General features: G+C 43.2%; 1 protein-coding gene across 1 annotated transcript; it reads right to left on the bottom strand.

Moving 5' to 3' along the window:
- Nucleotides 1-26,792, bottom strand: PGK1 (phosphoglycerate kinase 1). Its single transcript, XM_036270970.1, has 11 exons — nucleotides 26,627-26,792; nucleotides 16,149-16,199; nucleotides 10,733-10,888; nucleotides 10,473-10,617; nucleotides 7,025-7,128; nucleotides 6,276-6,395; nucleotides 4,498-4,612; nucleotides 4,073-4,252; nucleotides 1,257-1,434; nucleotides 881-979; nucleotides 1-484 (listed from the first exon to the last, which is right to left on the bottom strand). Exons 1-11 carry the CDS (start codon nucleotides 26,689-26,691, stop codon nucleotides 444-446), a joined length of 1,254 nt encoding a protein of 417 aa, XP_036126863.1. The 5' UTR covers nucleotides 26,692-26,792; the 3' UTR covers nucleotides 1-443.
- Between the last annotated feature and the right edge of the window lie 380 nt (nucleotides 26,793-27,172).

Genomic DNA, 27,172 nt, shown 5'->3' with positions numbered 1-27,172 from the left:
TTTCAATGAATACTTTTATTATTTATTTAACAGATCACCAACTTCTTCTCCCTCCCTCCCTCCCTACAGTGGGAATTTCACCTTGTTTCCATGCTGAGTAGCGAAACAATGACAAAGCTAATCAGAATAAGCTACTCTGAGAGAATTAAGCTAACAGCTTACTCTCTTTTAACAGACAAAATATAAATATATGTACTCTAGAATGCACAATGGTTTAGTCACTAAGAAATTCAAATGGGATCCTGAAGAATGGAGGCAAATCCAGGGTGCAGTGAAGATGAGCTGAGATGCTGTGCAACTGTGTAAGTGTTCCTGGGCTGCATCTCTTGGCCACTAGCTGAATCTTGACATGGGGAAAGATTTTTGCTAAGACCAAGTAGAGATGCGGAAAGCTCTAAGTTGACTTAGGGGGTGTGCACAGGAACCAAAAGGCAGGAAAAGTACTAAACATTGCTGAGAGCATCCACCCCAGGAAGGACTTTACCTGTTTTTGAGAGAGCACATATACACAGACAGTATTACTACAGGATCCACTAAGCCAGATCCATCACTTTCTATCTTCCCCATAATATGTCAGCTCTTCTTTAGGGTATTTGGCCAGGATATATAGCCACACTATTATTATATTATTGTGTGTGTTTTACATTTTGGGTCCCAGGTCTACTACAGCATAACCTCTTTAAGAAAGAGTCTTCCTATCAACCCCTGCCCACCTCAAATGGATGTCGGGAGCTTTATTTGAAGTTCCTGCATTTGTAATACCCAGCTAAAAATGACTGGCTAATGACAACACTACCTACTATCTCCACTCCATCCTGCCCACCTCTCACTGCATCATCCCCATCCTTCCCCTAAACAAGCCAAACAAGAAGAATCTCACCTTCCAGGAGTTCTAAACTGGCACCACCCCCAGTGCTCACATGGCTGACTTTATCCTCTGTGTTCCATTTGGCACAGCAAGTGGCAGTGTCTCCACCACCTGTTGAATGAAAGCCATGTATAAATGGGAAAGGAAAAAAGGGAGGGAGGGATTCATACCAAAACTTAGGGCAGTGTACTCCAAACCCAAACAGAAGCTGATGAACCCCCAACTCCATCTCATTAAGAGACACCTCCATGAACTATGTACCTATTTAGCTCTCAAGGTTCACCTAGTGCCAAGAGACCTAGGAAAACTTACCTATTTCCCTTCTACTTTCCTCTGATCAGAATTCTGCCAGCTCACATTGGTAGTAGCTTCATACAGGACATCTTACCTATGATGGTGATGCAGCCCCTGGAAGTGGCTTTCACCACCTCATCCATGAGGGCTTTGGTCCCTCGGGCAAAAGCTTCCCATTCAAATACGCCCACAGGTCCATTCCACACAATCTGCTTAGCCCTAGCGACAGCCTCAGCGTACTTCTTGCTGCTCTCAGGACCACAGTCCAAGCCCTATGGGGGAAAGTTAATAGAGAGGATGAGCTACCAAGGAAAGCTACTTAGAGGAGCAAATACCACCTCCACCAAGACCAGAACGCACGGCTGAATACCAGAATTTCTTCTAGAACCAAGATACTCTTAAGTCTTTTAAAATGATTAACCTTTCCATGCCTCTTATGGAAGACCAAGTCTAAGGGAAAAACCTCAAAAGTTATTTGATAAAAAACATTCTTGCCCTGGCCGGTTTGGCTCAGCGGTTAGAGTGTCGACCTGCGGTCCTCAGAGACCTGGGTTTGGTTCCCGCTAAGGGCGCGTACCTCGGTTGCAGTTTGTCCCCGGCCCTGGTTGGTCGTGCGGGTGGCAGCCACTCGATGTGTCCCTTCACGTCGATGTTTCTCTCTCTCTCTCTCCCTCTCTCTCTCCCTCTCTCTCCCTCCTACTCTACCTGAACAAAAAAATGGGAAAATGTCCTCGGGTGAGGATAAAAAAAAAAATTCTTAGCCACACTATTATTATTGTATATTACTGTGAAGAACCAGACTGGTGGTTTTGTTTTTTTGTTTTTTTTTAATTTGTTTTTTCTTTATTGATTTTAGAGAAAGAGGGAGAAGGAGAGATAGAAACATCGAAGAGAGAGAACATCGATTGGCAGCCTCCTACATGCCCTCTACTGGGGATCGGGCCCACAACCTGGGCATGTGCCCTGACCGGGAATCAAACCAGCTACCTCTTGGTGCATGGGTCAACACTCAACCACTGAGCCACACCAGCCAGGCTAAATTGGTGGTTTTGAACCAGGGTCTGTTCTGCCCCTCCCCAGGGGAAATGTGGCAATGTCTGGAGACATTTCTGGTTGTCACAACTAGGGAGTGGGCTGGGTGTGCTACTGGCACCTAGTGGTCAAAGATGCCTGAAACATCCTCTTATGCAACAACAGCCCTCCACAACAAAACAAAACTACCTGAGATGTCAGTGGTGCCGAGATTGAAAATCACTGAACTAATCAGCGGTTCTCAAACTTTGGCATGCATCAGAATCACCAGGAGGGCTTGTTTGAGCACAACTGCTGGGCTACACCCCTAAGAGTTTCTGATTCAGTAGGTCTACAGTGGGCCCCAGGAACTTGCATTTTTTTAAAACAAATTCCAAAATGAGCCCTGGCTGGTTTGGCTCAGTGGTTGGTGTGTCTGAGGAGTCACAGGTTTGAATCCCAATCAAGGGCACACACCTGGGTTGCAGGTTCGATCCCCAGCCCTGGTCAGGATTGTGAAGGAGGCAACCAATCAATGTATCTCTCTCACATCGATGTTTCACTCTCTCTCTCCCCCTCCCTCCCTTCCACTCTATCTAAAAATCGATGGGAAGCCCTGGCCGGTTTGGCTCAGTGGTTCGAGCATCGGCCCACGAACCAGGTTCCGTTCCCGCTAAGGGCATGTACTTTGGTTGCAGTTTGTCCCTGGACCCGGTTGGGGTTGTGTATATCGATGGGAAAATATCCTCTAGTGAGGATAAACAACAACAAAAAAAAATCCAAAATGATGCTGACGCTATTGTTCTTGGGACCACACTTTAAGAAACACTGAACTAAACACCTACACGCCTAACAAAAAAAAAAAAAATGACTAAGCAAACTAATATGTAAACATGATACAATTTTATACAGCTATTAAAATTGAGAACACAGCCCAGCCGGTGTGGCTCAGTGGACTGAGTGTCGTCTCATGGACTGAGAGGTCCCAGTTTGATTCCTGGTCAGGGCACATGCCCGGGTTGTGGGCTCTATCCCTAGTATGGGGTGTGCAGGAGGCAGCCAATTGATGTATTTCTCTCATATCGATGCTTCTATCTCTCTATCCTTTGAGACGACATGGAGGGACCTGGAAAGTATTATCCTAAGTGAAATAAGCCAAACAGAGAAAAACAAGTATCATATGCTCGCACTTATTTGTGGAATATAATGAACATAACAGTCTGAGGAACGGGGTAGTCCCAGAGACGTGGAAGTGGGGTACAGACTGACAATCCCCAGAAGAGGGGGTGGTGGGGGAGAGATAAACCCCAGAACTTATATGCATGTCTGCATGAACAATGGACATGGACAACAAAGCTGGGGACAGGGCGGGGAGGAAGGGGAGGGGGGAATCAGTGGGGGGAAAAAGAGAAACATCTGTAACAAAAATTAATTAATTAATTAATTTTAAAAAATCAATAAAAATGTATTGCGAAAACTAAAATCAACTAACTTAGTCTTAAATATACACAGTTTTCCCTGCTTGTAATCAGTATACTTTTACTATCTTTATGTTTTCATAGAAGAAAAATTTCCTATTTTTCTAGGCAACAACATAAGTCAGAAAGGCCCAAACCAAGAATGTACATAACACCATCCCCAGCACATAAATACTTAATAAACAATAAATAGATGAACAAAAAATGGTTTTGTCCCCATGTTACTTATGAAGACAACAGCAATCTGACAGCATTGCTTTTCCCCCATGGATTCTCCTCCAAGGAGGGTCTCACTGCAACATGTGAGGCTTTCTCTGACAGATCTCCTGTAGAGATTCTTCTAAAATACTATTGGTTGGCTGAATAAATGACAGCAAAATATTTTTCTTCACTTATGTTGTCAGCCATCCAAGTGACTCACCATCCAGCCAGCAGGTATGCCAGAGGCCACAGTGGCCTGGCCAGTCTTGGCATTCTCATCAAACTTGTCAGCAGTGACGAAGTCAACTGGCAAGGTAATCTTCACACCATTCTTCTCAGCTTTGGCCATGAGGTCTTTGACGATCTTGGCTCCCTCTTCATCAAACAGAGAAGTGCCAATCTACACAGGGGACCAAGATGATGAAGATCAACCTCTATACTAAGAGTACAATTACCTCACAAAGCAGACAGGAAGAAGATACAATATAAAGGAGCAATTCCAAGACAAAAGAAAAACAACTTGCAAAATAAATAAAAATGAGAGTTTTTAGAGCTCATGTCAAAAGCTGGTTTTCTTTTCAAGTTTACATAATTGCTATTTCTTATCAAGAGCTATTTCATATCTACTTGGCATTGGTTTCCTACCTCCATGTTGTTGAGCACCTTAAGGAAGGTAAAAGCCATTCCACCGCCAATAATCATCTCATTGACTTTGTCTAGCATATTATTAATCAGCTGGATCTTGTCTGCAACTTTAGCTCTAGAAGGGAAAGCAAGAATCATCACCAACAGAACAAATGATGGACTAAGGAAGTGATATTACATAGCACCTCAGTTTTTATGTCAAGGCACAGGAACAGAGAAATGTCCCACAAAGTGACAAAAATATTGGCTAACTTTGCCTATGCTCCAACCAACTGTGCCACCCAGCCAGGGCTAAGGCTTGCTTTAAAATACTCCTGATTTTTTTTTTAAAGTATTGTAAATGAAACAAGACTGGCAAAAAAGTAAAAAATTATTGAAGCAGGCTGACAGGTGCCTGTGGGGTTATCATATTATTCTCTCAACTTCTGTGCACGTTTGAGTGCTTCTACAATAATGATAAAATGTAAAAATTTCCCCCAAATGACTAATAGTCTAAGAAGACTACATTGCAAGAAAGGTGGCCAAAAAAAACCTCTCCACATCAACTTCCCAAAAACAGCTATTTCAGGCTGAGTTTATAACCTAATCACAACCACTAGGTGGCACTCAATCCCAAATTCCAGGTCTACAGAAGGTTGGAGAACAAAATCAGATCTTCAGGGCAGCAATGATCAGTCTAACCTTTATAACCCAGTGCACAAGACAGGCAATGCTTCCAGAACACACATAACCTGTACCTACCTGGGTTATTTTTAGGATCCTGAAACTGGGCTCAGGAAGCCTGGAGAGCAACTATGTGAAATTGATACCCAACTCCAGAGTCAATTTTCATAGGGAAATGCTGAGTATGTTCTTTCCCATGAGAAAAAAGGTCAGAGACATCTCATCAGAAAGAGGTTGCTACCTAGTTGGCCATGCCAAGTGACAGGAAGTTATCTTTTCCAAGCAGTACCAGGTCCCTGTCCCTACTCTATCACCTAAAACTCACCCTGCTACTGCTAGCCTCTTGACCCACAATTCTGAAATTTCTATTTTTAACTAAGCCATCACAATATAATTTATCCACGTGGTACCTTCACCCATAGGAGAAAATATAAAATGGTATGTGATCTGGAGACAAGAGTTCTAAATGATATATTAAACACAAATGAGGAGATTCTCCTACCTATTCCTTGTCAAATTGTATGTATGTGAAAGGCTTAACCAAATGCTTCAAAACTTGTTAGATGAGCACCTATTTTGGATCTTACTATTCTTCCCTCCAGAACCATCTTTATTCATTTTCGGCCCTAATCTCTGTTCCAAGAAGCTGGCCTGCATGGCCTTCATCAAGGGACTCCCTTGCCCTCTGGCTTCCAGGTGGGTGGCAGCCAACCAGGGGTGGCAGGGGTACATCAGCAGGAAACTAAAGGGACATCAGAGTATTTATTTCCCTGGCTCCCTCCCTGCCAGATGACTATCCCTATGTCTCGACCAAAGGCTACAGTTCCTATCAGAGAACCCTCTCCACACAACTACCCTCTTTGGATTTTGATAACCATTCCCTCCCTTTTGTCCCTTTAGGCCTAGGGATGGTGATAGCTGTTGCTACCCCAGATTACTGTACTGTCCCTTTTGAGTTTCCTTAAAAGCTACCCACGCCTCTGCAGATAAGTCATTTTATTAAATTCTCCTGTTACCCAATTTGATCGTGCTATCTGACAATAAACCACCCAAGTTATAGCCTCTTTCCAGGCAAACGCACTGCTGAAAGCAAAATCTTGAAGAGTTCTTCATACCCGCCCAGGATGGCCAGGAAGGGTCGCTCTGGGCTTTCCAAGGCCTTGGCAAAGTAGTTCAGCTCCTTCTTCATCAAAAAACCTCCAGCTTTCTGTGGCAGACTGACTCCCACCATAGAGCTAGAAAAGACCAGAGACATTCAAATAATAGTCAGTCCCTATCAATTCTCCCAATTCTAGAGACCATCTCCTTATCACTGAAATACTTCAGAGATTCCAGGAGACCATGATTTTCATCCCTAAACTGCAACAAAAACACTTAGGTACAAGATAAGATTTTTGCCTAATAGTGTAGTGTTAAGAGGCAAATAAAAAGCAGTGACCTTAAGTAGAATTTAATATACCCAATTAGTAGTCTTCAGGCCAAGGGTTTAACCCCAATAAATAACCAGTCAGTTGATGCCAATAAGAGAGGATTCCTCAATTTTCTTCCTACTGACAGCATGAGATTCTGATCCCACATGTTCACAGAGGGCGACCTTTACATGAAATATCCAAAGTGAGAAAGAGCAGCTGCTTACTGACACTCAACAAAAAGCTCCACAATCCTCAACTTTTACTTTTCTTTCCTCTTTGGATCAGAGATACTCAACAAGAGCCACAGGGTAAGTGGTAGGTCCAATCAGAGATAGAAACCGACAGGATCACAGTATAATACAGAAATCTCCAAAAGCAACCCAGAGCTTGGGCTGCTTGAGTAAATAGTGGAATATTGCTCCCAGCTCAACATCAAACAAGACTCTTAGTACCTGTGTGCTCGGTGAGCAGTGCCAAAAGCATCATTGACATAGACATCCCCTAGCTTGGAAAGTGAAGCTCGGAAGGCTTCTACTTTAACTGGTTCGGCTTTAACCTGCAGAGAAACACAAAAACACGGGAAAACCGACAACAGTAAATGTGCATGGCTGCAAAGAGAACTGTAAAAGCATTTCATACCAAGAGTCCTCTTGAACATCTTTAAAGACCCTGAGCTGGTGGGACATCAATTTTTGTAACTAACAACAGGGTCTGCTCTTTGTTTCAAATATTCCAGGTCTTTTGGTCATTTCTGCACGTTTCTGCCCTCCTTTGCCTTCTCTCAAATTGCAAACCTAAGATTCCTGAACCATGACTTAACCTCTAATCACATAAAACTAACCACATCCCATTTTTCATTGGCCTCGCCCCAACTCCTAAGACAAGATTCTGATTATTCTTCCCTCTCTTTATCTTGACTCATTTCCTTATTTTTAACATTATCTGGCTACCAAGGCCTTTCTGCAAAGGGACAGAGGCCCTCACATATATTCCTCATGAAAGCAACAAGGACAGGATGGGACAGAGAAGGCAGGTGGAAACATGCCAAGAGAAAAGGACCTCAGAAACATTTTATGTTGATTATTAATTTTTTTAGAGAGAGAGGAAGAGAGAAAGAAACATCAATGGGAAAGAGACACACCGATCAGCTGCCTCCAGCACGCCCCCTACTGGGGATTGCGCCGGCAACCCGGGCACGTGCCCTGACTGGGAAATTGAACCGGGACCTCTCAGTCCATGGGACAACGCTCAATCCACTGAGCCACACCAGCCGGGCTGTCATTTCATGTTGATTAAAAGGAGGATTTTCATATGGCCTTTCTTGAAGTTAGGCATCTGAGGAAACAAGAAATAAACTTCTACAAAATAGAGAGAGGAACAAAAAGTAGAAGTAAAACACAGGACTTTAAAATGTCAGCTCACTATCCAGGGATCACCACCACCACCAAAGGGGACACAAAGCAGTATGGCAGGCTGAACAAAAAGTCTCTGGCAGGAGACTAAGCAAAGATGAACAGGAAGCCAGATGAAGGGAGAAATGGCACAGGAGGGTACACGGCACAGAACAGATGTTCATTCTACTCACTGCCCACTCCCATCCTTTACGAATCAAGATGGATGCGGCTGTCACAAAGAACAGGGGCTTTCCTCTAATGACCCAAAGGATGCAGGGGCACTAATGTTAAAACTAGACTGTAGGGCCCCCGTAATTACTCCAGAATGGAATATCATCTGCCACTGATATAGTAATGAAAACAATGCCTGAATGGCAGGAGACCTGGGTTCCAGGCCCAGCTCTGACACTAATTCACAGTGTAACTTTTGGCAAGTTGCTCTCTGTCCCTGAAATGTTCCCTTATATTAAAAAGGCATAATAACCCCTCTATTCAAGAACTGTTTGAGCAAAAATGGCAAACTGAAAGCTCTTCATAAAAAGGTGCTATAGAAATTAATAATAATAATAATAATAATAATCAGAACCCACTTCTCATTTATCATCTGCCCATCACTAGAAGGAAAGGAATGCTCCTAAAATATCAATGCAGGAACACTGGATAGAGGAAACATTTTATGTACTCTGTTTTTTATTATTTTAAACTCATGGCTGGCTCCTGAAATTTCAAGCACTGAAAACTACTGCACACTAAATGTCAAGTTAACTAACAAAAGTCATAGACTGCCATGGTTGGTTCCTCATTTCCTGAAGAAAAGGTTTTGCCTCAATTTGCCAGTTGCCTCCTGCCATGTCTGAGTCCTAGGGTCTGAGCAGCTTGAGTTCCAGTCTAAAAGGGCACCAAATTTTAGGTCAGCATTTGACTCCTACTATTATAGTAAGATCATGCCAAAGGCAAGATAAGGCAAGACAACCAGGGCCTGTGGTGCTAAGAAAAGAAACTGCTGCACTCCAGTGACCTTAAGAAATGTCAGAAGTATAACAGGAGATTGAGAAACGAGACTCAGAGCATCTTGTTCCCCAAAACACTAAAGATCTTAAGAGCGCAAAGTACTCAGAGGGTGCCTTCAGCTTCCCTTCTACCAATAAGGCAAATTCCAAATCATCCTCAAAGAGCCAGCTTTATCATTTAATACTTGAATTCCAGTTGGCAGGTCATGGTAATCTGTTTCGTGGGTTACTTTCAGATTTGGGGGGAGGGGGTCCTTTTTTATTTCTTTTTCCTATGGTTGTTTCTGCATGACAACAGCAGAGTTGAGTAGTTCCAACACAGACCATATATGGTTGTGATTGGCTGTATGGCCCACAAACATAAAATATTTACTGTCTGGACTTTTATAGAAAAAGTTTGCTTTTCTGATGGACTGAGATATATATAAAGCCCAGCAACAGAACCACTAACTCTAACTTTAGTCAAATGACTGCTTTTCTGAGACTTAGTTTCTTTTTTTTTTTATTGATTTTAGAGGGAGGAAGGAATAGGGGGGAGAGAGAGAAAGAGACAGAGATTGATTCGTTGTTCCACTTATTTGTGCATTCATTGGATGTTTCTTGTATGCACCCGACCAGGGTTCGAACCCACCACCTTGGCATATCAGGACAACACTCTAACTCTAACCAACTGAGCTACTTGGCCAGGGCTGAAACTTAGTTTCTTTATGAAATGATAATATATGTATGCCCTTATCTTAAAGAGAAATTCAAAGAAAAATGCTATACACTTCTTAGAAAAAATGCCTTAAATCCAAAGCAACATCATTATGACCATCATTTACCCCACTACAATCAATTGTCCCTTTTCACTGGACTTAGAAAAATACTTTTTCTATTCATGAAATTATTTTATAAGAAAATCCTAATTATATCAAATTTAACTTACTGTTTTAAAAATATCAAGCTCAAGCTTTAACTTAATTCCTCTTCTAAATAACAACAGATTGTCCTTCAATAATACACTAGGGCCTATTGCTCAGAAAAACTGTTCCGGCCTTGACAAACAAAATCTCTAAAATTGACTCTGCTGGAGGAACACCTGGTGTTGCATGGACACTCACCCTCACCACCACCTGTGAACATCTGTACCCAGCACTTGGGAATCACAGCCCACCCTTCGATATGATTATCACATACTGCCGGAAGGAAAATCCTTATGTTCCACAGGCCAGGTGTGTGACAAAAGGACAATTAGAAGTAGTATGTTGCTCAGCCAGTGTGGCTCAGTGGCTTGAGCATCATCTCATGGACTGAGAGGTCCCAGTTCGGATTACCAGCCAGGGCCCATGCCCGGGTTGTGGGCTTGATCCCCAGTAGAGGGCATGCAGGAGGCGGCCAATCGATGCCTCTCTCACTCATTGATGTTTCTCTCTCTCCCTTCCTCTCTCTCTCTCTAAAAAAAAGAAAAATCAATTTTTAAAAATACATATATATTTTTAAATCACAGGTCCTACCTTGTTCCCAGAGGCATCCTTTCCCTTCCCTTCTTCCTCCACATGAAAGCGAAGGTTCTCCAGCAGGATGACAGACCCAGCAGCTGGGTCAGCACAAGCTTTCTCCACCTCCGGGCCCACACAGTCCTTCAAGAACAAAACATCCCTGGGGAGAGTACGAGATGGAGAAACTTGAGCAGTCTGAAAGTTAAGAACCAGTAACAACATGCTTGACAACATCTCTTGTCACAGAGTCCACCAGCACCAGAGGTGGCACTTACTTCCCCAGCAGAGATTTGAGTTCTGCAGCAACTGGCTCCAAGGAGTACTTGTCAGGCATGGGGACACCATCAGGCCGACCGAGGTGGCTCATGAGAACAACTGACTTGGCTCCATTATCCAAGCAGAATTTGATACTTGGGATGGCAGCCTTGATTCTGTAACCAAAAAGAGACAGCACATAGAGCAAGGTTACTGCTAGGAACTAGTGGGAAATATTTCATTCATGGCCTTACAAAACATCAAGCCCCTTTTCTTCTCCCAATGCCTTCGAATCCACTTTTGGCAACTCAGTGATGGTCCTCAGATACATGTTCAGGGGAAGAAGTTAATGACAATGCCAACCCTCCACCCAGGATTATACATTTTCATCATGGTTTACCTCTTTTCCAGAAAACAGACCACAGCTAGAGGGCCTGAAGCTACTATCTGTCTAAAAACCTGCTTGTGCCCTGGCCAGTTTGGCTCAGCGGTTAGAGCGTCGGCCTGCGGTCCTGAGAGACCCGGGTTCGGTTCCCGCTAGGGGCACGTACTTCGGTTGCAGTTTGTCCCCGGCCCTGGTCGGTTGTGCGGGTGGCAACCACTTGATGTGTCCCTTCACATCGAAGTTTCTCTCTCTCTGTTCCTCTCTCTCTCTCTCCCACTCTACCTGAACAAGAAATGGAAAAATGTCCTCGGGTGAGGATAAAAAAATAATAATAATAAAAAAAAAAAAAACCTGCTTGTAAGGTTGACCCTTGGCTGGTGTCTAGAATTTGACTTTCAAAGTGGTCCCTCAGTCCTTTGACAAGGGCCATTCACTGTTCCTACAATGTCTATAAAAACAGGATGATTTATGCTGAACACCTGCTTCCTTTAGGAGTCTGAAATTTTAGTAGTTGCTAGGCAGAGGGTACCTATATTACCAGCTCCCAATAAAAATCTTGGGAGTCAAGTCTCTAATGGGCTTTTCTGGACATAAACACTGCACACAATTACTGCATTTTTCACTGCTGGAGAAAGGAACACACTCAGTGTATCCAGTCATGGGAGGGAGAGAGCATCAAAAGACCATGCATGGCCCTGGCCGGTTTGGCTCAGCGGTTAGAGCGTCTGCCTGCGGTCCGGAGAGACCGGGTTCGGTTCCCGCTAAGGGCATGTACCTCAGTTGCAGTTTGTCCCCGGCCCTGGTTGGGTCGTGTGGGTGGCAGCCACTCGATGTGTCCCTTTCACGTCGATGTTTTTCTCTCTCTCTCTCTCCCTCCCACTCTATCTGAACAAAAAATGGAAGGGTGTCCTCGGGTGAGGATAAAAAAAAAAAAGACCATGCATGGATTTCTCCCAACTCTGCTTGTCTTTTCCCATTGCTGATCCTGCCGTACATCTTTTCAATGTAATAAACTTTTGCAGTGAGACTAAATGCTTTGTCTTGTGAGTCCTAGCAAATCACAAAACGTGGATGGTCTTGGGTACTCCAAAACACAGCTCTTACATGACTGTGGAAGAAATATAAAATTCCGCCCTGGCCGGTTTGGCTCAGCGGTTAGAGCGTCAGCCTGCGGTCCAGAGAGACCCGGGTTCGATTCCCGCTAAGGGCATGTACTTCGGTTGCGGTTTGTCCCCGGCCTTGGTTGGGTCGTGTGGGTGGCGACCACTCGATGTGTCCCTTTCACGTCGATGTTTCTCTCTCTCTCTCTCTCTCCCTCCCACTCTATCTGAACAAAATATCAAAAAATGTCCTCAGGTGAGGATAAAAAAAAAAAGAAATATAAAATTCCTAAATCTTTAAACCTTTAAAGGAAACTTGGGGAGAACTGTAGTAACTTTCCTGCGCCCATTACAGGTCCTAAGTCACTTTTTAATTTAAGAAAAAACATGTGCATTATATAGAATGTAGTTTATAATACTATAGTACATCATCATTTAACCAAAAAATTATTAAACTTTTAACATTTCAATTTTTTGTTACAAACTTGATACTATCTTTTCATTTTTGCCAGTCTTTAAGAAATTAAAATTGATAATTAAGAAAATCACTATGCCCTGGCCGGTTTGGCTCAGCAGGTTAGAGCGTCGGCCTGCGGTCCAGAGAGACCTGGGTTCGGTTCCCGCTAAGGGCACGTACCTCGGTTGCAGTTTGTCCCCGGCCCTGGTTGGGTTGTGCGGGTGGCAACCACTCGATGTGTCCCTTTCACATCGATGTTTCTCTCTCTCTCCCTCCCACTCTATCTGAACAAAAAATAGAAAACTGTCCTCAGGTGAGGATAAAAAAAGAAAATCATTTATTGCCCTGGCCGGTTTGGCTCAGCGGTTGGAGCATTGGACTGCGGACCAGAGAGTCCCAGGTTCGATTTCCACTACGGGCACATACCGAAAAAAAAAAAAAAAGAAAATCATTTATTTATTCATTAAATATTTGTTTAATACTTCCTTTATGCCAGGTACTGTTCCAGATTCTGAGAATACAACAGCAAATAAAAGAGTGCCTGCTCTCATGGAAGTGAAATTCTAATCATGGGAGAGATAATATACAACAAACAAATAAAATATATCTATCTCAGATGGTGATAGGAGCCATGGGAAAATAAGGCAGGGCAAGAGGACAAGAATGACCGGGAATAGTGGTGGCGGGGATTTTAGGTAGGATGGCCAGGGAAAGTCTCTCTGATAAGTTGACATTTCAACAGAATATGGAGCAATAAAAAATCAAGTTATGTTTCTAAAATATCTTATGCTATTTGGCAGATATAAAAAACCATTTATCTCAAATAAAGAAGAAATCTTTATCAGGTATAAAGTTTGCTCAATGAAACCAAATTAATTTTCAGGGCTATCCTTTACTGGCAAGTTCTATTATTTCTATTGCTTCATTTTGTTAATCAATCCAATGGATTTCTGAAAATGAAAAGATCTACTCAGACATGTTTCTCTGCTTTTTCTCGTTCATAAAATCCCTTCATAGGCAGGCATATTTCCCATCTTTTCTGTGTGCTGCAGAAAATAATGGAAATCAAGAAGGATCAGAGCTGCCTTGTACAAAGACCTTCCACTGTGGTGCAGCAGAAATGTGCTTGGCAGACTGCCAGGCTCTATTCTGGGGCCGGTATCTGAAAATGTTCTGGGTCTAGACCTACATTGTCCAATATGGTAGCCATTAGCCACATATGCCTCTTAAATGCTAGAGATGTGACTATTCCAGATTGAGATGTGCTATAGCGTAAAATACATGCTGGATCTCAAAGGCTTAATATCAAAAAAGTTAAATGTCCCTTTGATTAAATTATTTTATCGATTACATATTGAAATGATTATTTTGGACTTACTGAATTAAACATATTATTAAAATTAAGTTCACCCATTTCTTTTTAATTTTTTGTTGTTGTTAATCCTCAACCGAGGATATTTTTCCCATTGATTTTTCTAGTGGAATGGGGGGGGTTGCCTCCTACACACACCCCAACTGGGACCGAGGATCGAACCTGCAGTCTATGTACATGCCCCTGACCTGGAATCGAACCCATGACCCTCTGGTGTGCCAGCCAATACTCTAACCAGTGAGCCATGCCAGCCAGGGTTCTTTTTACTTTTTTAATGTAGCAACTAGAAAATTTTCAATTACATGTGGCTCATATTATATTTACATGAGACAACACTGATCTAATCATTTGAAAGCACCTTTTCAGCTCAAACCTTTCATTTAAAATGTAAAATATCGGGGGAGGCGGGCTGGGGTGGAGGGATTGAGGGAAGAAAAAGGGAGAAAGAACTCATGGACACTGACAACAGTGTGGTGATAGCTGGAGGGAGAGGGTGGAGGTAGGTAGAAGAAGGTAAAGGGGGGATAAATGGTGATGGATGGAGACTTGACCAGGGGTGGTGAACAAACAAAACAGTGTGCAGATGATGTGTTGTAGAACTATGCACCTGAAACATGTATACTTTTGTTAACTAGTGTCATCCCATTAAGTTTAATAAAAAGGAAATAAACATCTTTAGAGTGGTAAAAAATAAGTAAATAAAACTGAAAATAAAAACCTTGTTTTACAATCTAGTCAAAAGCAAAAACAGTACTATGACTTATAATTTCTGCTTCTGAATCTAGGAGCCAAGACACTTGAAGCAGCCTACACAGATTAAAAATATTACTTCTAATGTCTTATCCCTTAAGTCAAAATTCTCAAAAACTGATTTTATCTGGGCCACCCCAGTATTGCAGGAGCTTGCAATACCACATGTAAGCTTAATAATTACTGGTAATTAAAAAAGCCTTTTCTGCCCTGGCCGGTTTGGCTCAGCGGTTGGAGCGTCGGCCTGCGGTCCGGAGAGACCTGGGTTCGGTTCCCGCTAAGGGCATGTACCTTGGTTGCAGTTTGTCCTCGGCCCTGGTTGGTCGTGCGGGTGGCAGTCACTCGATGTGTCTCTTCACATCGATGTTTCTCTCTCTCTCTCTCTCTTCCTCTCTCTCCCTCCCGCTCTATCTGAACAAAAAATGGGAAAATGTCCTCGAGTGAGGATTAAAAAAAAAAGCCTTTTCTTATACAGTTCATTTTGTAAGGGAAGCCAGGTAACCTTAAACTTTGACATTCTTTAAAAATGCATAACCCCAAAGTCTTCAAATTTTCAAAAAACGCCCTGGCCGGTTTGGCTCAGCAGTTAGAGCGTTGGCCTGCGGTCCGGAGAGACCCAGGTTCGGTTCCCGCTAAGGGCACGTGCCTTGGTTGCAGTTTGTCCCCGGCCCTGGTTGGGTCGTGTGGGTGGCAACCACTCGATGTGTCGCTTTCACGTCGATGTTTCTCTCTCTCTCTCTCTCTTCCTCTCACTCTATCTGAACAAAATATCGAAAAATGTCCTCGGGTGAGGATAAAAAAAAAAAAAAAAATTTTCAAAAAACGAGGACACACACAAAAAAAATCACTTTCTTAAGATGGTTTTTTTCCAATTTCTACGTTCTCATAAGAAAGCAGAACAGAGAGCTGTAGCGATATTGCCCCCTAGTCAATCAGTTTGGTTCAAATAAACTCTTATAAAAATTCTTAAAAATAAAAAAAAAAGAAAGAAAAGAAAGCAGACAAGAGGGTAGGTTGGTGAAAGCCCAAGATCATATGCTTAAGTTACCACAGTTCTACAATAAGAAAGGAAAACCATTTCATCCTATATAACCTACACCAATGAACATCCTTTAAAATTTATTTTCTTTAATGATTTCAAAGAGAGAAAGGGAGAGGGAGAGAGAGAGAAACATCGATGAGAGAGAACATCAACTGGTCGCCCCATGCATGCCCCCCACTGGGGATTTGGCCCACAACGTGGGCATGTTGTCCTGATCAGAAATCAAACCGGCGACCTCTTGGTGCATGGGTCAACACTCAACCCACTGAGCCACACCAGCCGGGCCCAATGCACATCTTAACCTAGCTCAATGCTTAGCAGGAACCTTACCTCTGGTTGTTTGTTATCTGGTTGTTCTTCATAGGAACATTGAAGTCCACTCTAAAAAAACAAAAAACAAAGTTTCAGGTTCAGAGCCATAATCAATATATTGTCCCCTCAAAGACTAGAGAGGCGCTTTTATTGAAACAGTTAAATAAGTTAGAAGTCCAAAAGTCACCTTAAAAATAATCAGCAGTATTAAAAGCCAAGACAGTGGTTAGCCATGGGGAGGAGGGTGGGAGTAGTGACTGAGATAGGACACCAGAGGGATTTCTGGGGTTCTGGTAATGTTCTATTCCTTGACCTGGGTGATTGTACAAATATGCTCGTTTCGTGATAATTCTTTGAACTTATGATTTGTGTCCTTTCCAGTGTTTATCTCATACTTTAAAAAAGAATTCTTTTAAAATATTAAAAATAAAACCTAACTTAAACCACAGGTACTAGCCCTGAAGATCTGGGTAGCTAAAACCTGTTCTATCTAAAAAGAGCTCTATGTGTGCCTAGCATGATAGTATGTAATAATAATGGCAGCTGGAGGTGTGAAGGATAATAATGAATACATCTCTTTTTAAAGATTTCTTTACTGATCTTGAGAGACAGAGAGAAACACTGATGTGAGAGTGAAACATCGATCAGCCACTTCTTGATGCCCCCAACTGGGGAGCGAGCCCACAACCTGGGCATGTGCCCTAACTGGGAATCAAACCAGCAACCTTTGCATGGGATGACACCCAACCAAGCCACACCAGCCATGGCAAGAAACACGTCTTGATTCTGATTCCTTTGACATTTCTGGGTCCTAGTGAAACTACCATCACTTGACACACACACACACACACACACACACACACACACATCTGAAAAAATAAAACACATCAAGAGAATATCATACTTTTTGGAGAAAGCCTAGGGCCTCGAGACCAGAAGGAACCCAGTGTCCAAGACCAAGTTTACACAGTACCCTTCAAACAAAACAAAGACAATAAAAATAAGATAGGCTCTTTCAAAAAGGCTGAGAGGCATGAGTGGAATACATGACCCTGCCCATCAGACAAATGGGCAATTAAAACAGAAGTGATCAGGATGGCACAAGCAGAAATGTACTGCAGTCTCTTCTTTCTTACCCAACAGACAACTGCTTTACCATTTTTAAGAACCGGTAATTCCTTCCCCCTTCTTCTGAACTCCTCGGAACCTCAGCTATTTCAATCTAACTGAACTGAGACCATGTGGTAGCTATTTGTAAGGTCTAAGTTTTGCCTGCTAAGATCCTTTTTATGTGTTTTCTTTCTATATCTATAGAAGGTGGATGATAGTACCTATCTCACAGTTATTGTGAGAATTAAATGAATTAGTGATTTGTAAAGTGCTTAGAATACCTGGTATACAATAAGTACCATAAAAGTGGTAACTATTATTATACATGTAAATGCTTTTCCCACACCATATTTCTGTAATTTAAAAGGCAGATTAACTATTACTAATGTTAACCTAAAAATAAGATGGCCTTTCAAAGTGAGAGGCAGCAAGCATTTACAGAGATCACTAGGAATGCTGTTCGGGACTCACTGAAAAGAACTGTTTCTTTTTTTTTTTTTTTTTTTTTATCATCCTCACCCGAGGACATTTCTCCATTCTTTTGTTCAGACAGAGTGGGAGGGAGAGAGAGGAAGAGAGAGAGAGAGAAACATCGACGTGAAAGGGGCACATCGAGTGGCTGCCACCCGCACGACCAACCAGGGCCCAGGGACAAACTGCAACCAAGGCACATGCCCTTAGCGGGAACCAAACCCGAGTCTCTCTGGACCGCAGGCCGACTCTCTAACCGCTGAGCAAAACTGGCCAGGGCCCAAACAGTGTTTCAATTAGAGACAGAGCCAATGGGTATTTTTAAGAAACAGAAGAGGAACAATTACATCAATAGAAGGAATGCATCCCTATTGATGCAGATAACACAACCCAGTAATACTAATTCTAAACAATGTTTTTAATATTCATTCCAGTAGTCATCAGTTCTAGTCACAATTAACTGTTTTCTTGTTGTCGTTGCAAACGGTTTTCTGGGACAAAATGTTCTAGGTCCAATCCAAAGGTTATTTTGACCTGTTTTAGCATTCCAAAGATTTTTTTTTTTTCTTTTGGTGGTACGTGCCCCTAGCAGAAACCGAACCCGGGAATCTCTGGTCTGCAGGTCAACGCTCAACCGCTGAGCCAAACTGGCCAGGGCAACATTCCAAAGATTTGAAGCATAAGGAATGCAAGGCAGTTCCTCTGGCATGGTAGCTCCGGCTCCACTTACATTACTTTACATTACTCTTTACACTAGAAACAGCTAGCATCACATGCTAAGAGACTACAGGAAAATTATGACCTAGGCAAGAAGACTGTTGCCATGCTTGACCATAAAGCTCCATTCCTAGTCCTTCTTCTCAGAGACAAAGGCCTGGTAGATGACTACAAGATCCCAGACCTACTGAGAAGACCACTAATATCCTGTTCCCTAGTCCTGTACAGACATACCTCAGAGGTATGCAAGTTCAGTTCCAGACCATCACAACAAAGAGAATATCGCAATAAAACAAGTCTCACAAATGTTTTGGTTTCCCACTGAATATAAAAATATGTTTACACTACACTGTAGTGTATTAAGTATGTAATACCAATATGTCTTAAAAAACATGTACAGCCCTGGCCGGTTTGGCTCAGCGGTTGGAGCGTTGGCCTGAGGTCCGGAGAGACCCGGGTTCGGTTCCTGCTAAGGGCACGTACCTCCGTTGAAGTTTGTCCCCAGCCCTGGTTGGGTTGTAAAGGTGGCAGCCAATCGATATGTCCCTTTCACGTCGATGCTTCTCTCTCCCTCTCTCTCCCTCCCACTCTATCTGAACAAAATATCAAAAAATGTCCTCGGGTGAGGATTAAAAAAAAAAAAAAAAATGTACAAACTTTAATTAAAAACACTTGACTGCTAAAAAATACTAAACATCAATTCAGCTTCAGCAAGTCATAATCTTTTTGCTGATGGAGGGCCTTGCCTTGATGTTGATGGCTGCTGACTGATCAGGATGATGGCTGCTGAAGGTTGGGGTGGCTGTGGCAATATCTTAAAATAAAACAACAGTGAAGTTTGCCACATTGATGGACTTTTTCCTTTCATGAACAATTTCTCTGTAGCGCGCAATGCTGTTTAATAGCATTTACCCACAGTAGAACTTCTTTCAAAATTAGAGTCAATCCTCTCAAACCCTGCCACTGCTTTATCAACTAAGTTTATGTAATATTCTAAATCCTTTGCTGTCATTTCAATAATCTTCACAGCATCTTCACCAGGAGGAGAGTCCATCTCAAGAAACCACTTTCTTTACTCATCTTTAGGAAGCAGCTCCTCATCCATGAGATTTATCATGGATGAGGAGTTGCAGTGTTATGAGACTGTAGCAATTCAGTCACATCTTCAGGTTCCACTTCTAATTCTAGTTCTCTTGTTATTTTCACCAGTTTTCATCTATATTTACTTCATCCACTAAAGTCCTGAACCTCTCTCAAAGTCATCCATGAGGGCTGGAATCAATTTCTTCCAAAATCCTGTTGACATTTTGATCTCTTCCTGTGAATCATGAACGTTCTTAGTGGCATTTAGGAGGAAATCTTTTTTTTTCTTCTAAGTAGGCTCTCAACACTGAGAGCCTACTTAAAATATTTACTTAAAATATTTAATAGCCCTGGCTGGTTTGGCTCGGCAGTTAGAGCGTTGGCCTGTGGTGCAGAGACCTGGGTTCAGTTCCCGCTAAGGGCATGTGCCTTGGTTGCAGTTTGTCCCCGGCCCTGGTTGGGTCATATGGGTGGCAGCCACTTGATGTGTCCCTTTCACGTCGATGTTTCTCTCTTTCTCTCTCCCTCCCACTCTATCTGAACAAAAAATGGAAAAATGTCCTCTGGTGAGGATAAAGAAAAAAATAATAAATTAAATAAAATATTTAATAAACCATACTATAAACAGATGTGCTGTCATCCAGACTTTGTTGTTCCATTTATAAAGTGCAGGCAGAATAGATGTAGCGTAATTCATAAGGGTCCTAGGATTTTCTAAATTCTAAATCAGCACTGACTTGAACTAAAAGTCACCAGCTGCACTAGCCTCTATCAAGAGAGTCAGACTATCCTTTGATGCTTTGAAGCCAGGCACTGATCTCTCCTCTCTAGCTATGAAAGTTCTAGATGGCACATCCTTCCAACATAAGGCCATTTCACCCACACTGAAAAACTGTGTTTTTTTGTTTTTGTTTTTGTTTTTGTTTTTAGTGTAGCCACCTTCATGAATTATCTTAGCTAGATCTTTTGGCTAACTTACTGCAGCTTCTACATCAGCACTTGCTGCTTCACCTTGTGCTTTTATGTTAGGGAGACAGCTTCGTTCCTTAAACCTCATGAACAGATCTCTGCTAGCTTTAAACTTTTCTTCTGTAGCTTCCTCACCTCGCTAAGCCTTCAAAAAACTAAACAGAATTAGGGCCTTGCTCTGGTTCAGGCTCTGGCTTAAGGGAATTTTGTGCTGTGGCTGATTTGATGTTCTATCCAGACAGATACAACTTTCTCCATATCAGCAATAAAGCTGTTTCACATTCCTATCATTCATGTGTTCACTGGAATGGCACATTATTTTCTTCAAGAACTTTTCCATTGCATTTACAACTTGGCTAACTCTTTGGCACAGGAAACCTAGCCATTGGCCTATCTCAGCTACAAAATGCCTTCCTCACTAGGTTTTTTTGTTATTGTTGTTGTTAATTTTTTTTCTTTATTGATTTTTGAGAGAGGAAGGGAGAGGGAGAGAGAGATAGAAACATCAATGAAAGATAACATCGACTGGCTGCCTTCTGCATGCCCCCCACTGGGGATCTGGCCCACAACCTGGGCATGTTCCCTGACCGGGAAATTGAGCCCGCAACCGCTTAGTGCATGGGTCAACACTTAACCACTGAGCCACACTGGCCGGGCGCTAAGTTTTGATTTAAAGTGAGAGATGTGTGGCCCTGGCCGTTTGACTCAACTGTTAGAGCATCAGCCTGCAGACTGAAGGGTCTAGGGTTCGATTTCTGGTCAAGGGCACATACCTGGGTTACAGGTTCAATCCCCGGTTCCTGGTTGGAGTCATGTGGGAAGCAACCAATCAATGTGTCTCTCTCACATGGATATTTCTCTCTCTCTCCCTCCCTTCCTCCCTTCCACTCTATCTAAAAATCAATAAAAAAAATATCCTCAGGTAAGGATTAACCAAAAATAAAAAGATAAGATGAGAGATGTGTGATTCTTCCTTTCACTTGAACACTCAGAGGCCATTATAGGTTTTTTTTTAATCCTCCCCCGAGGACATTTTTCCATTTTTTGTTCAGACAGAGTGGGAGGGAGAGAGAGGAAGAGAGAGAGAGAGAGAGAGAAACATCGATGTGAGAGAGACACATCGAGTGGCTGCCACCCGCACGACCCAACCAGGGCCGGGGACAAACTGCAACCGAGATACATGCCCTTGGCGGGAACCGAACCCGGGTCTCTCTGGACTGCAGGCCAATGCTCTAACCACTGAGCAAAACCGGCCAGGGCCATGGTAGATTTATTAACTGGCCTAATTTCAATATTGTTGTGTTCCAAGAAATAGGAAAGCCCAAGGAGAAGGAGAGAGATGGGGGAATGGCCAAATGGTAGAATAGTCAGAACACACACAACACTTATTAAGTTTGCTATCTTAATATGGGGAGTTTGTGGCACCCCAAAACAATTACAAGAGTAACATCAAAGATCGTTAATCATAGATCACCATAACAAATTTAATAATAATGAAAAAGTTTGAAATATCACAAGAATTATCAACATATGACAGACACACAAAGTGAGCAAATGCTGTTGGCACATGGTGCCCATAGACTTGCTCAATGCAGGATTACACAAACTTTCAATTTGTAACAAAAGCACAGTATCTGTTAAGTGCAGTAAGGTAAAACACAATAAAACAAGGTATGCCTATACTCCAATCTATCTCACTACAGAGCAGCCTTTCCAAAGGTGGGTTGAAGAAATAATTCTATATTCAAATACTTTCATTAAAGATTCTTCAAAACTAAAGGCAGTATATATGCCTTTGAAGAAAGACATACAGTCTCCTTAGTTTCAGGCTACTTGATGCTGATCCGAAGCATCTTCTTTAAATATCCTGAACAAGGTCCTTGCCAGCCATAAAGTGCATTCCAAAGAGGATAGAGTATCCCATTACCATGGGTCATTTTCTCCCTATGCAGCCTCCCAGAAGGCCCATGGTCTAAAGGGCTAAGGGCAAGAGGCAGAGCACAAGCCATCCCTCACAGTGCTGCTTCCTACCCCCAAGCCCTCATAAGGAGGAAATTCTTTGGGCAGAAACACTCAAGAATCTGGTTCATCTGTCTAAGCTTACATAGCTTACTGAGGAGAATTGGACTTGTACTCTCTTCTCATTGCCTGAGGATTACCTCCCCTTACCATCTCTAGACTCTCAATAACAGCACTCCTTTTAGCTCCTCCTCTCAGTGGACTCCACCAAAGAAACTGCTTTCCCTACACATTCCACTTGTTCCATTCTATGTAAAATCTGCACCCCTTCCATTTCCACTTCCCTAAAATACTCAGGCATGAAATCAGCTATCACTATACACCTATCAGAATGGCTGAAATAAAAAATGACAACACTGCCCTGGCCAGTTTGGCTCAGCGGTTAGAGCGTCGGCCCATGGACCAGAGAATCCCGGGTTCAGTTCCTGCTAGGGGCACGTACCTCGGTTAGTTTGTCCCCACCCCGGTTGGGGTCATGTGGGTGGCAACCACTTGATGAGTCTCTCTCACATTAATGCTTCTCTCTCTCTTCCTCCCTCTCTCCCTCCCACTCTATCTGAAGATAAATGCAAAAATGTCCTCGGGTGAGGATAAAAATAATAATAATAATGACAACATCAAATGCTGGCAAGGATGCAGAGACCAATCACTCATACACTGCTGGTGGAAATGTAAAATGGTGTGGCTGCTTTGGAAAACAGTATGGGAATTCCTCAAAGTTTAAGCATATGACCCAGCAATTCCATTCCTAGGTATTTACCCAAGAGAAATGACAGCATATGTCCATACCAAGACTTGTGCACAAATAAATGTTCAATGTTCACAACAGGTTTATTTGTAGTAACCCAAAACTGGGAACAACCCAGATGTCCTTCAATGGGCTAAACAAATGGTAGAACATCCATACCATAGAATACTCTTCAGCAATACAAGGACTAAACTATGGATGCATGCAACAACTTGGAAAAATCTCAAGGACTTATGCTGAATTTAAAAATCCAGTGCCAAAAGGTAACACACTGTGTGATTACACTTATGTAACATTTTTGAAATGACAAAATTTTAGAAACAGAGGACAGGTTAGGAGTTACCAGAGGTTAGGAATAAGGGAGAGGGGCCATGACTCTAAAGGGGCAGCATGAGTGAGATCTTAGTGGTGATCAAACAAAACTAGTTCTGTATCTTGATTGTGGTGGGAGTTACACAAATCTAGACATGTGATAAAACCAAAGTCAACTTTCTACTTTGACATTTTATTATAATTATGCAAGATGTATCCAATGGGTGAAATTGGGTGAACACAGGACCTCTCTACTATCTTTGCAACCTCCTGTGAATCTGTAATTATTTCCAAATAAAATGTTAAAAATATTGATTTAGTACAAATATCAAGTCTCTATCACCTGAAATCTCAGGAGTCCAGGCCCAGTTCCATTACAAGTTCTCAAAGAAACCATGTCCATCCTTGCTTCACTGCCCCTGACCGGAAAATTGAGGTATCATGGCTGTCTTAGAGACTTTTTAAATCTGCTCTGTTTTCCCTCTCCATTTCCTTTTCCACTTCATCAAGGCTGTTGCTTAACAAGTTTCAACAGGTTAAAGAGAAACAGTGAGGTTTTAAAAAAAAAAGAAGGGGGATGGGACGACAACCAAACAGGAAGTGTTTCACAGTCAGCAATGGAGTATTTCTGACATCCTATGAGAAGAAAGAAAATAACATCGCAAAACTATGCAGGAAGTTTATTCAAAGGTAAGGTCAACTGGTGTCCTAAAAAACTGAGGTGGAACCTGGTAATTATTCAGAGGTTTCTAGCTATCTAAAGTTCCATCAACAAGGAAAAATTTTCCTTGGGCAATCAAGGCAGGGGCCAGAAGACTCAACAAACATCTATTCTGCAAGACAAAGAGAGGAGGTAAGTGAAGCAGCCATTACTCAGGAGGCCCCATTTCCTAAACATTGCCAGCAAAGACCACACAACAGCACTAAAACAAAAAGAAATTTGAGCTGACAAAGCATGGCTGCCTAGACTCTTCCAAAAATTAGGGCTACAATATGACTCATGTTCAAAAGAGATTCCTTAATAATCAGGGAACAAAGTAACTTCCTCTCCTCAGGTCACATAAATAGAATTTATAAAGATTATAGGGTGTGGGGGGTTATAGATTGCAACCATCAGTAAACAAAATGTCTCTTTTAACCTGTCTTTGTTCACTACATCCCAGCATTCAGAGGATCTGGTCCATAGCCAAGGAGATCCAACTCTAGTCGTGGTTCTGCCATTAACTTGCTAGTTCAGTGACCTTGGTCAGGTCATTTTCTATCAGCAAAACGGACTAGCCAATCATTTCAAGGCTCAGGGTCAATCTGTGTTGAATGAAATTTTTTGGAGCCCTTGGGCAGAAAGATATTTCATATTAGATCCAGATGAGAAAAGATAAGCACCTTCTCTATAGTCCCACTCCCAGCCAGTCCAGTTAATTCCTTATGCCAGTTTCCCAGGGGAGAGAGGAAATAAAGCCAAAAACTGAAATTGTAGGAAGGTGACCAGTATGGTGCCCTACTTCTTGTCTTTCAGCTGGTGCATGCATCTGGAAAGGTCAGGCTTGAGCATAGAGATGGGAGGAAATAAAACCTAATTGCCGATGTCCACCTGTCCTGTTTTTCAGAGGATCTATCCCCTTTCCTTAACATAATCTGAGGGGTAGAAAGGGCCTTTGCCTAATACCAGGATGACTCTAACTCCTACTTTGTCCAGATTGCAAAAGCCTAGGTCATTTGGGAAAATGTGGATACCAGGTGTTTTTCATCGCCATAAGCTATTGAGTTCTTCTATTTCCATAGCAAGGCACAGAAGGCCACCTGCAAACTAATAGTGGCCATAGTGAAATTAGAGGGAAGGGAAAGCTACATGAATTTTAGGGTACCCATAAAGTTCTCTAATTCACAGTGCCTTGATATGTTTATGCTTAGGGTAAAGGGAGATCCCCTACTACCTTAAGTATCTCCTACTATCCAAAAGATGCCCTCATTGAACCAACCCAAACTGGGAAAGGGGGTGAATCACACCATTCACATGCCTGCCCATCAATCATTTCCCAAAAAGGACAAGACTACACAACGCTATTAAAGCAAGTCCTTATGGCCTCCCCAAAGCACCACCCTTGCATCCTCTATGCAACAGTCAAGTGTATCCGTTACATACCTAATTATTCTCATGCACAAATGTACCACATGTTAGAAAAAGAATGAATATACAAGCTCCATACACCATACTAGTAACTGGAGCAAATAACGGAGAAGCCATATTGGTAAGTGACCACGGATCAACACGTGCGGAGTAAGAAACCCCCAAGTGCATGGGGAGCCCTCCCCATTTCTAATATCCTGCTTCTCTTGCCACCAGTGGGGGTGAGGTTGAAGAACAGCAAGAATGAGTAGCCACACCCTGCTCTACCTTTAGCCAGCATGTGTCACAATCCTGATGCAAACCCCACCGCCCGGAGTCCAACGACCAGGTGGGGCGGCAGAGGCCTGTTACATAAACTCAGCAAGGCTGCCTTCGGTGGGCACCACCCCACTTCACCCTCCTACCCCCGATGCTTTAGGGGGTTCTACTCCTGAACATTTAAATCAACACCCTCTGGGAAAGATTTCTTTTTGTGCAAGGACCTTTGAAATGTGGGCCTTTCTCTTTGCCTGGGATGGTTTAGGGCGGCGGGGAAGGGAAACTAACCAAATGACCTTTCAAGGTCCCCGCCTTGGGGCCTAGGGATTTGATTTAGCTTCCACCTCGCCGTCTGGAAACTGGAGGCGACGGAACCGCATGGCAGGAATAGGAAAGAAGGCCAAAGATTTGGTCCCTGCAATCTGAGCTGTTCCTCGGTGGATACACCCCGAAAGAGCAACTACGGTTCACTTACTGGGCTGGGAGAAATGAGGTTAGAAGCCGTCAAACTCGGGCAAAGCCTCTGCCACCAAGGTCGGCAGCCTCGCCCAGCATGGCCAGAACCCACAGGACCGAGCCCACGACTAAAAGCAACTTTGGGCAGCCGGGGAAGCAAGTGGGCCCTGGCCAGAGAGGCTGCCGCAGAGCCCCGAGGGCGCGCGGGCAGATGTGCAGAATTACCTCATAACGACCCGCTTCCCCTTCACGTCCAGTTTGTCCAGAGTCAGCTTGTTAGAAAGCGACATCTTGGCAATACAGCAGCGGAGAGAGGCCGGGGAAGCAGACAGCGACGGAGAGAGCAGCGAATGTCCGCGGCGGAAAGCGTGCCGATCACGGAGCAGCGCGCGGGCCCCGCCCCCCGCCCCTTCCCGGTCCTAGCCCCGCCCTCCCTCCCCTTCCCGGCCGTAGCGCGCACCGCTCCGCTAACAGCAGCTGCTATTGGACGCAGCTCAAAGGCGCCGGCGCGCTTCCATTGCTCCAAATCGCTGTCAGTCTTTGAGGGCGCTGGTGGGACGTGCAGCCAACGTTTGTCACGTACCGCACGCAGCAACCTACTGGGAACTTTCGTGACTAAGGGCAGGAACGGGAGGCAGCAGCGCAAGGCCCGCTAGTGGAGGTGAAATGAGGCGGGTGGCCCCGCAAAGCGACGTGAACAGAGTGAGAAGCCCAAGGCCACTGCTGGGGTCACCGCGACTCGCCCAGAGCAGCTACAACACCGCGCAAACC

This window comes from Molossus molossus, unplaced genomic scaffold (assembly GCF_014108415.1).
Source record: "Molossus molossus isolate mMolMol1 unplaced genomic scaffold, mMolMol1.p scaffold_m16_p_2, whole genome shotgun sequence".
NCBI lineage: Eukaryota > Metazoa > Chordata > Mammalia > Chiroptera > Molossidae > Molossus > Molossus molossus.
The sequence above is the reverse complement of the archived record's forward strand: the minus strand, read 5'-3'. Positions and strand labels throughout refer to the sequence as shown.

Coding starts and splice junctions, on each gene's coding strand:
- PGK1 (XM_036270970.1), bottom strand. CDS start 26,691: ATGTCGCTTTCTAACAAGCTGACTCTGGACAAACTGGACGTGAAGGGG. Junction 16,200..26,626: donor GGGAAGCGGGTCGTTATGAG/GTAATTCTGCAC, acceptor TTGTTTTTTTAG/AGTGGACTTCAATGTTCCTA. Junction 4,613..6,275: donor TTCCTGGCCATCCTGGGCGG/GTATGAAGAACT, acceptor TTTCCCTTCTAG/AGCTAAAGTTGCAGACAAGA.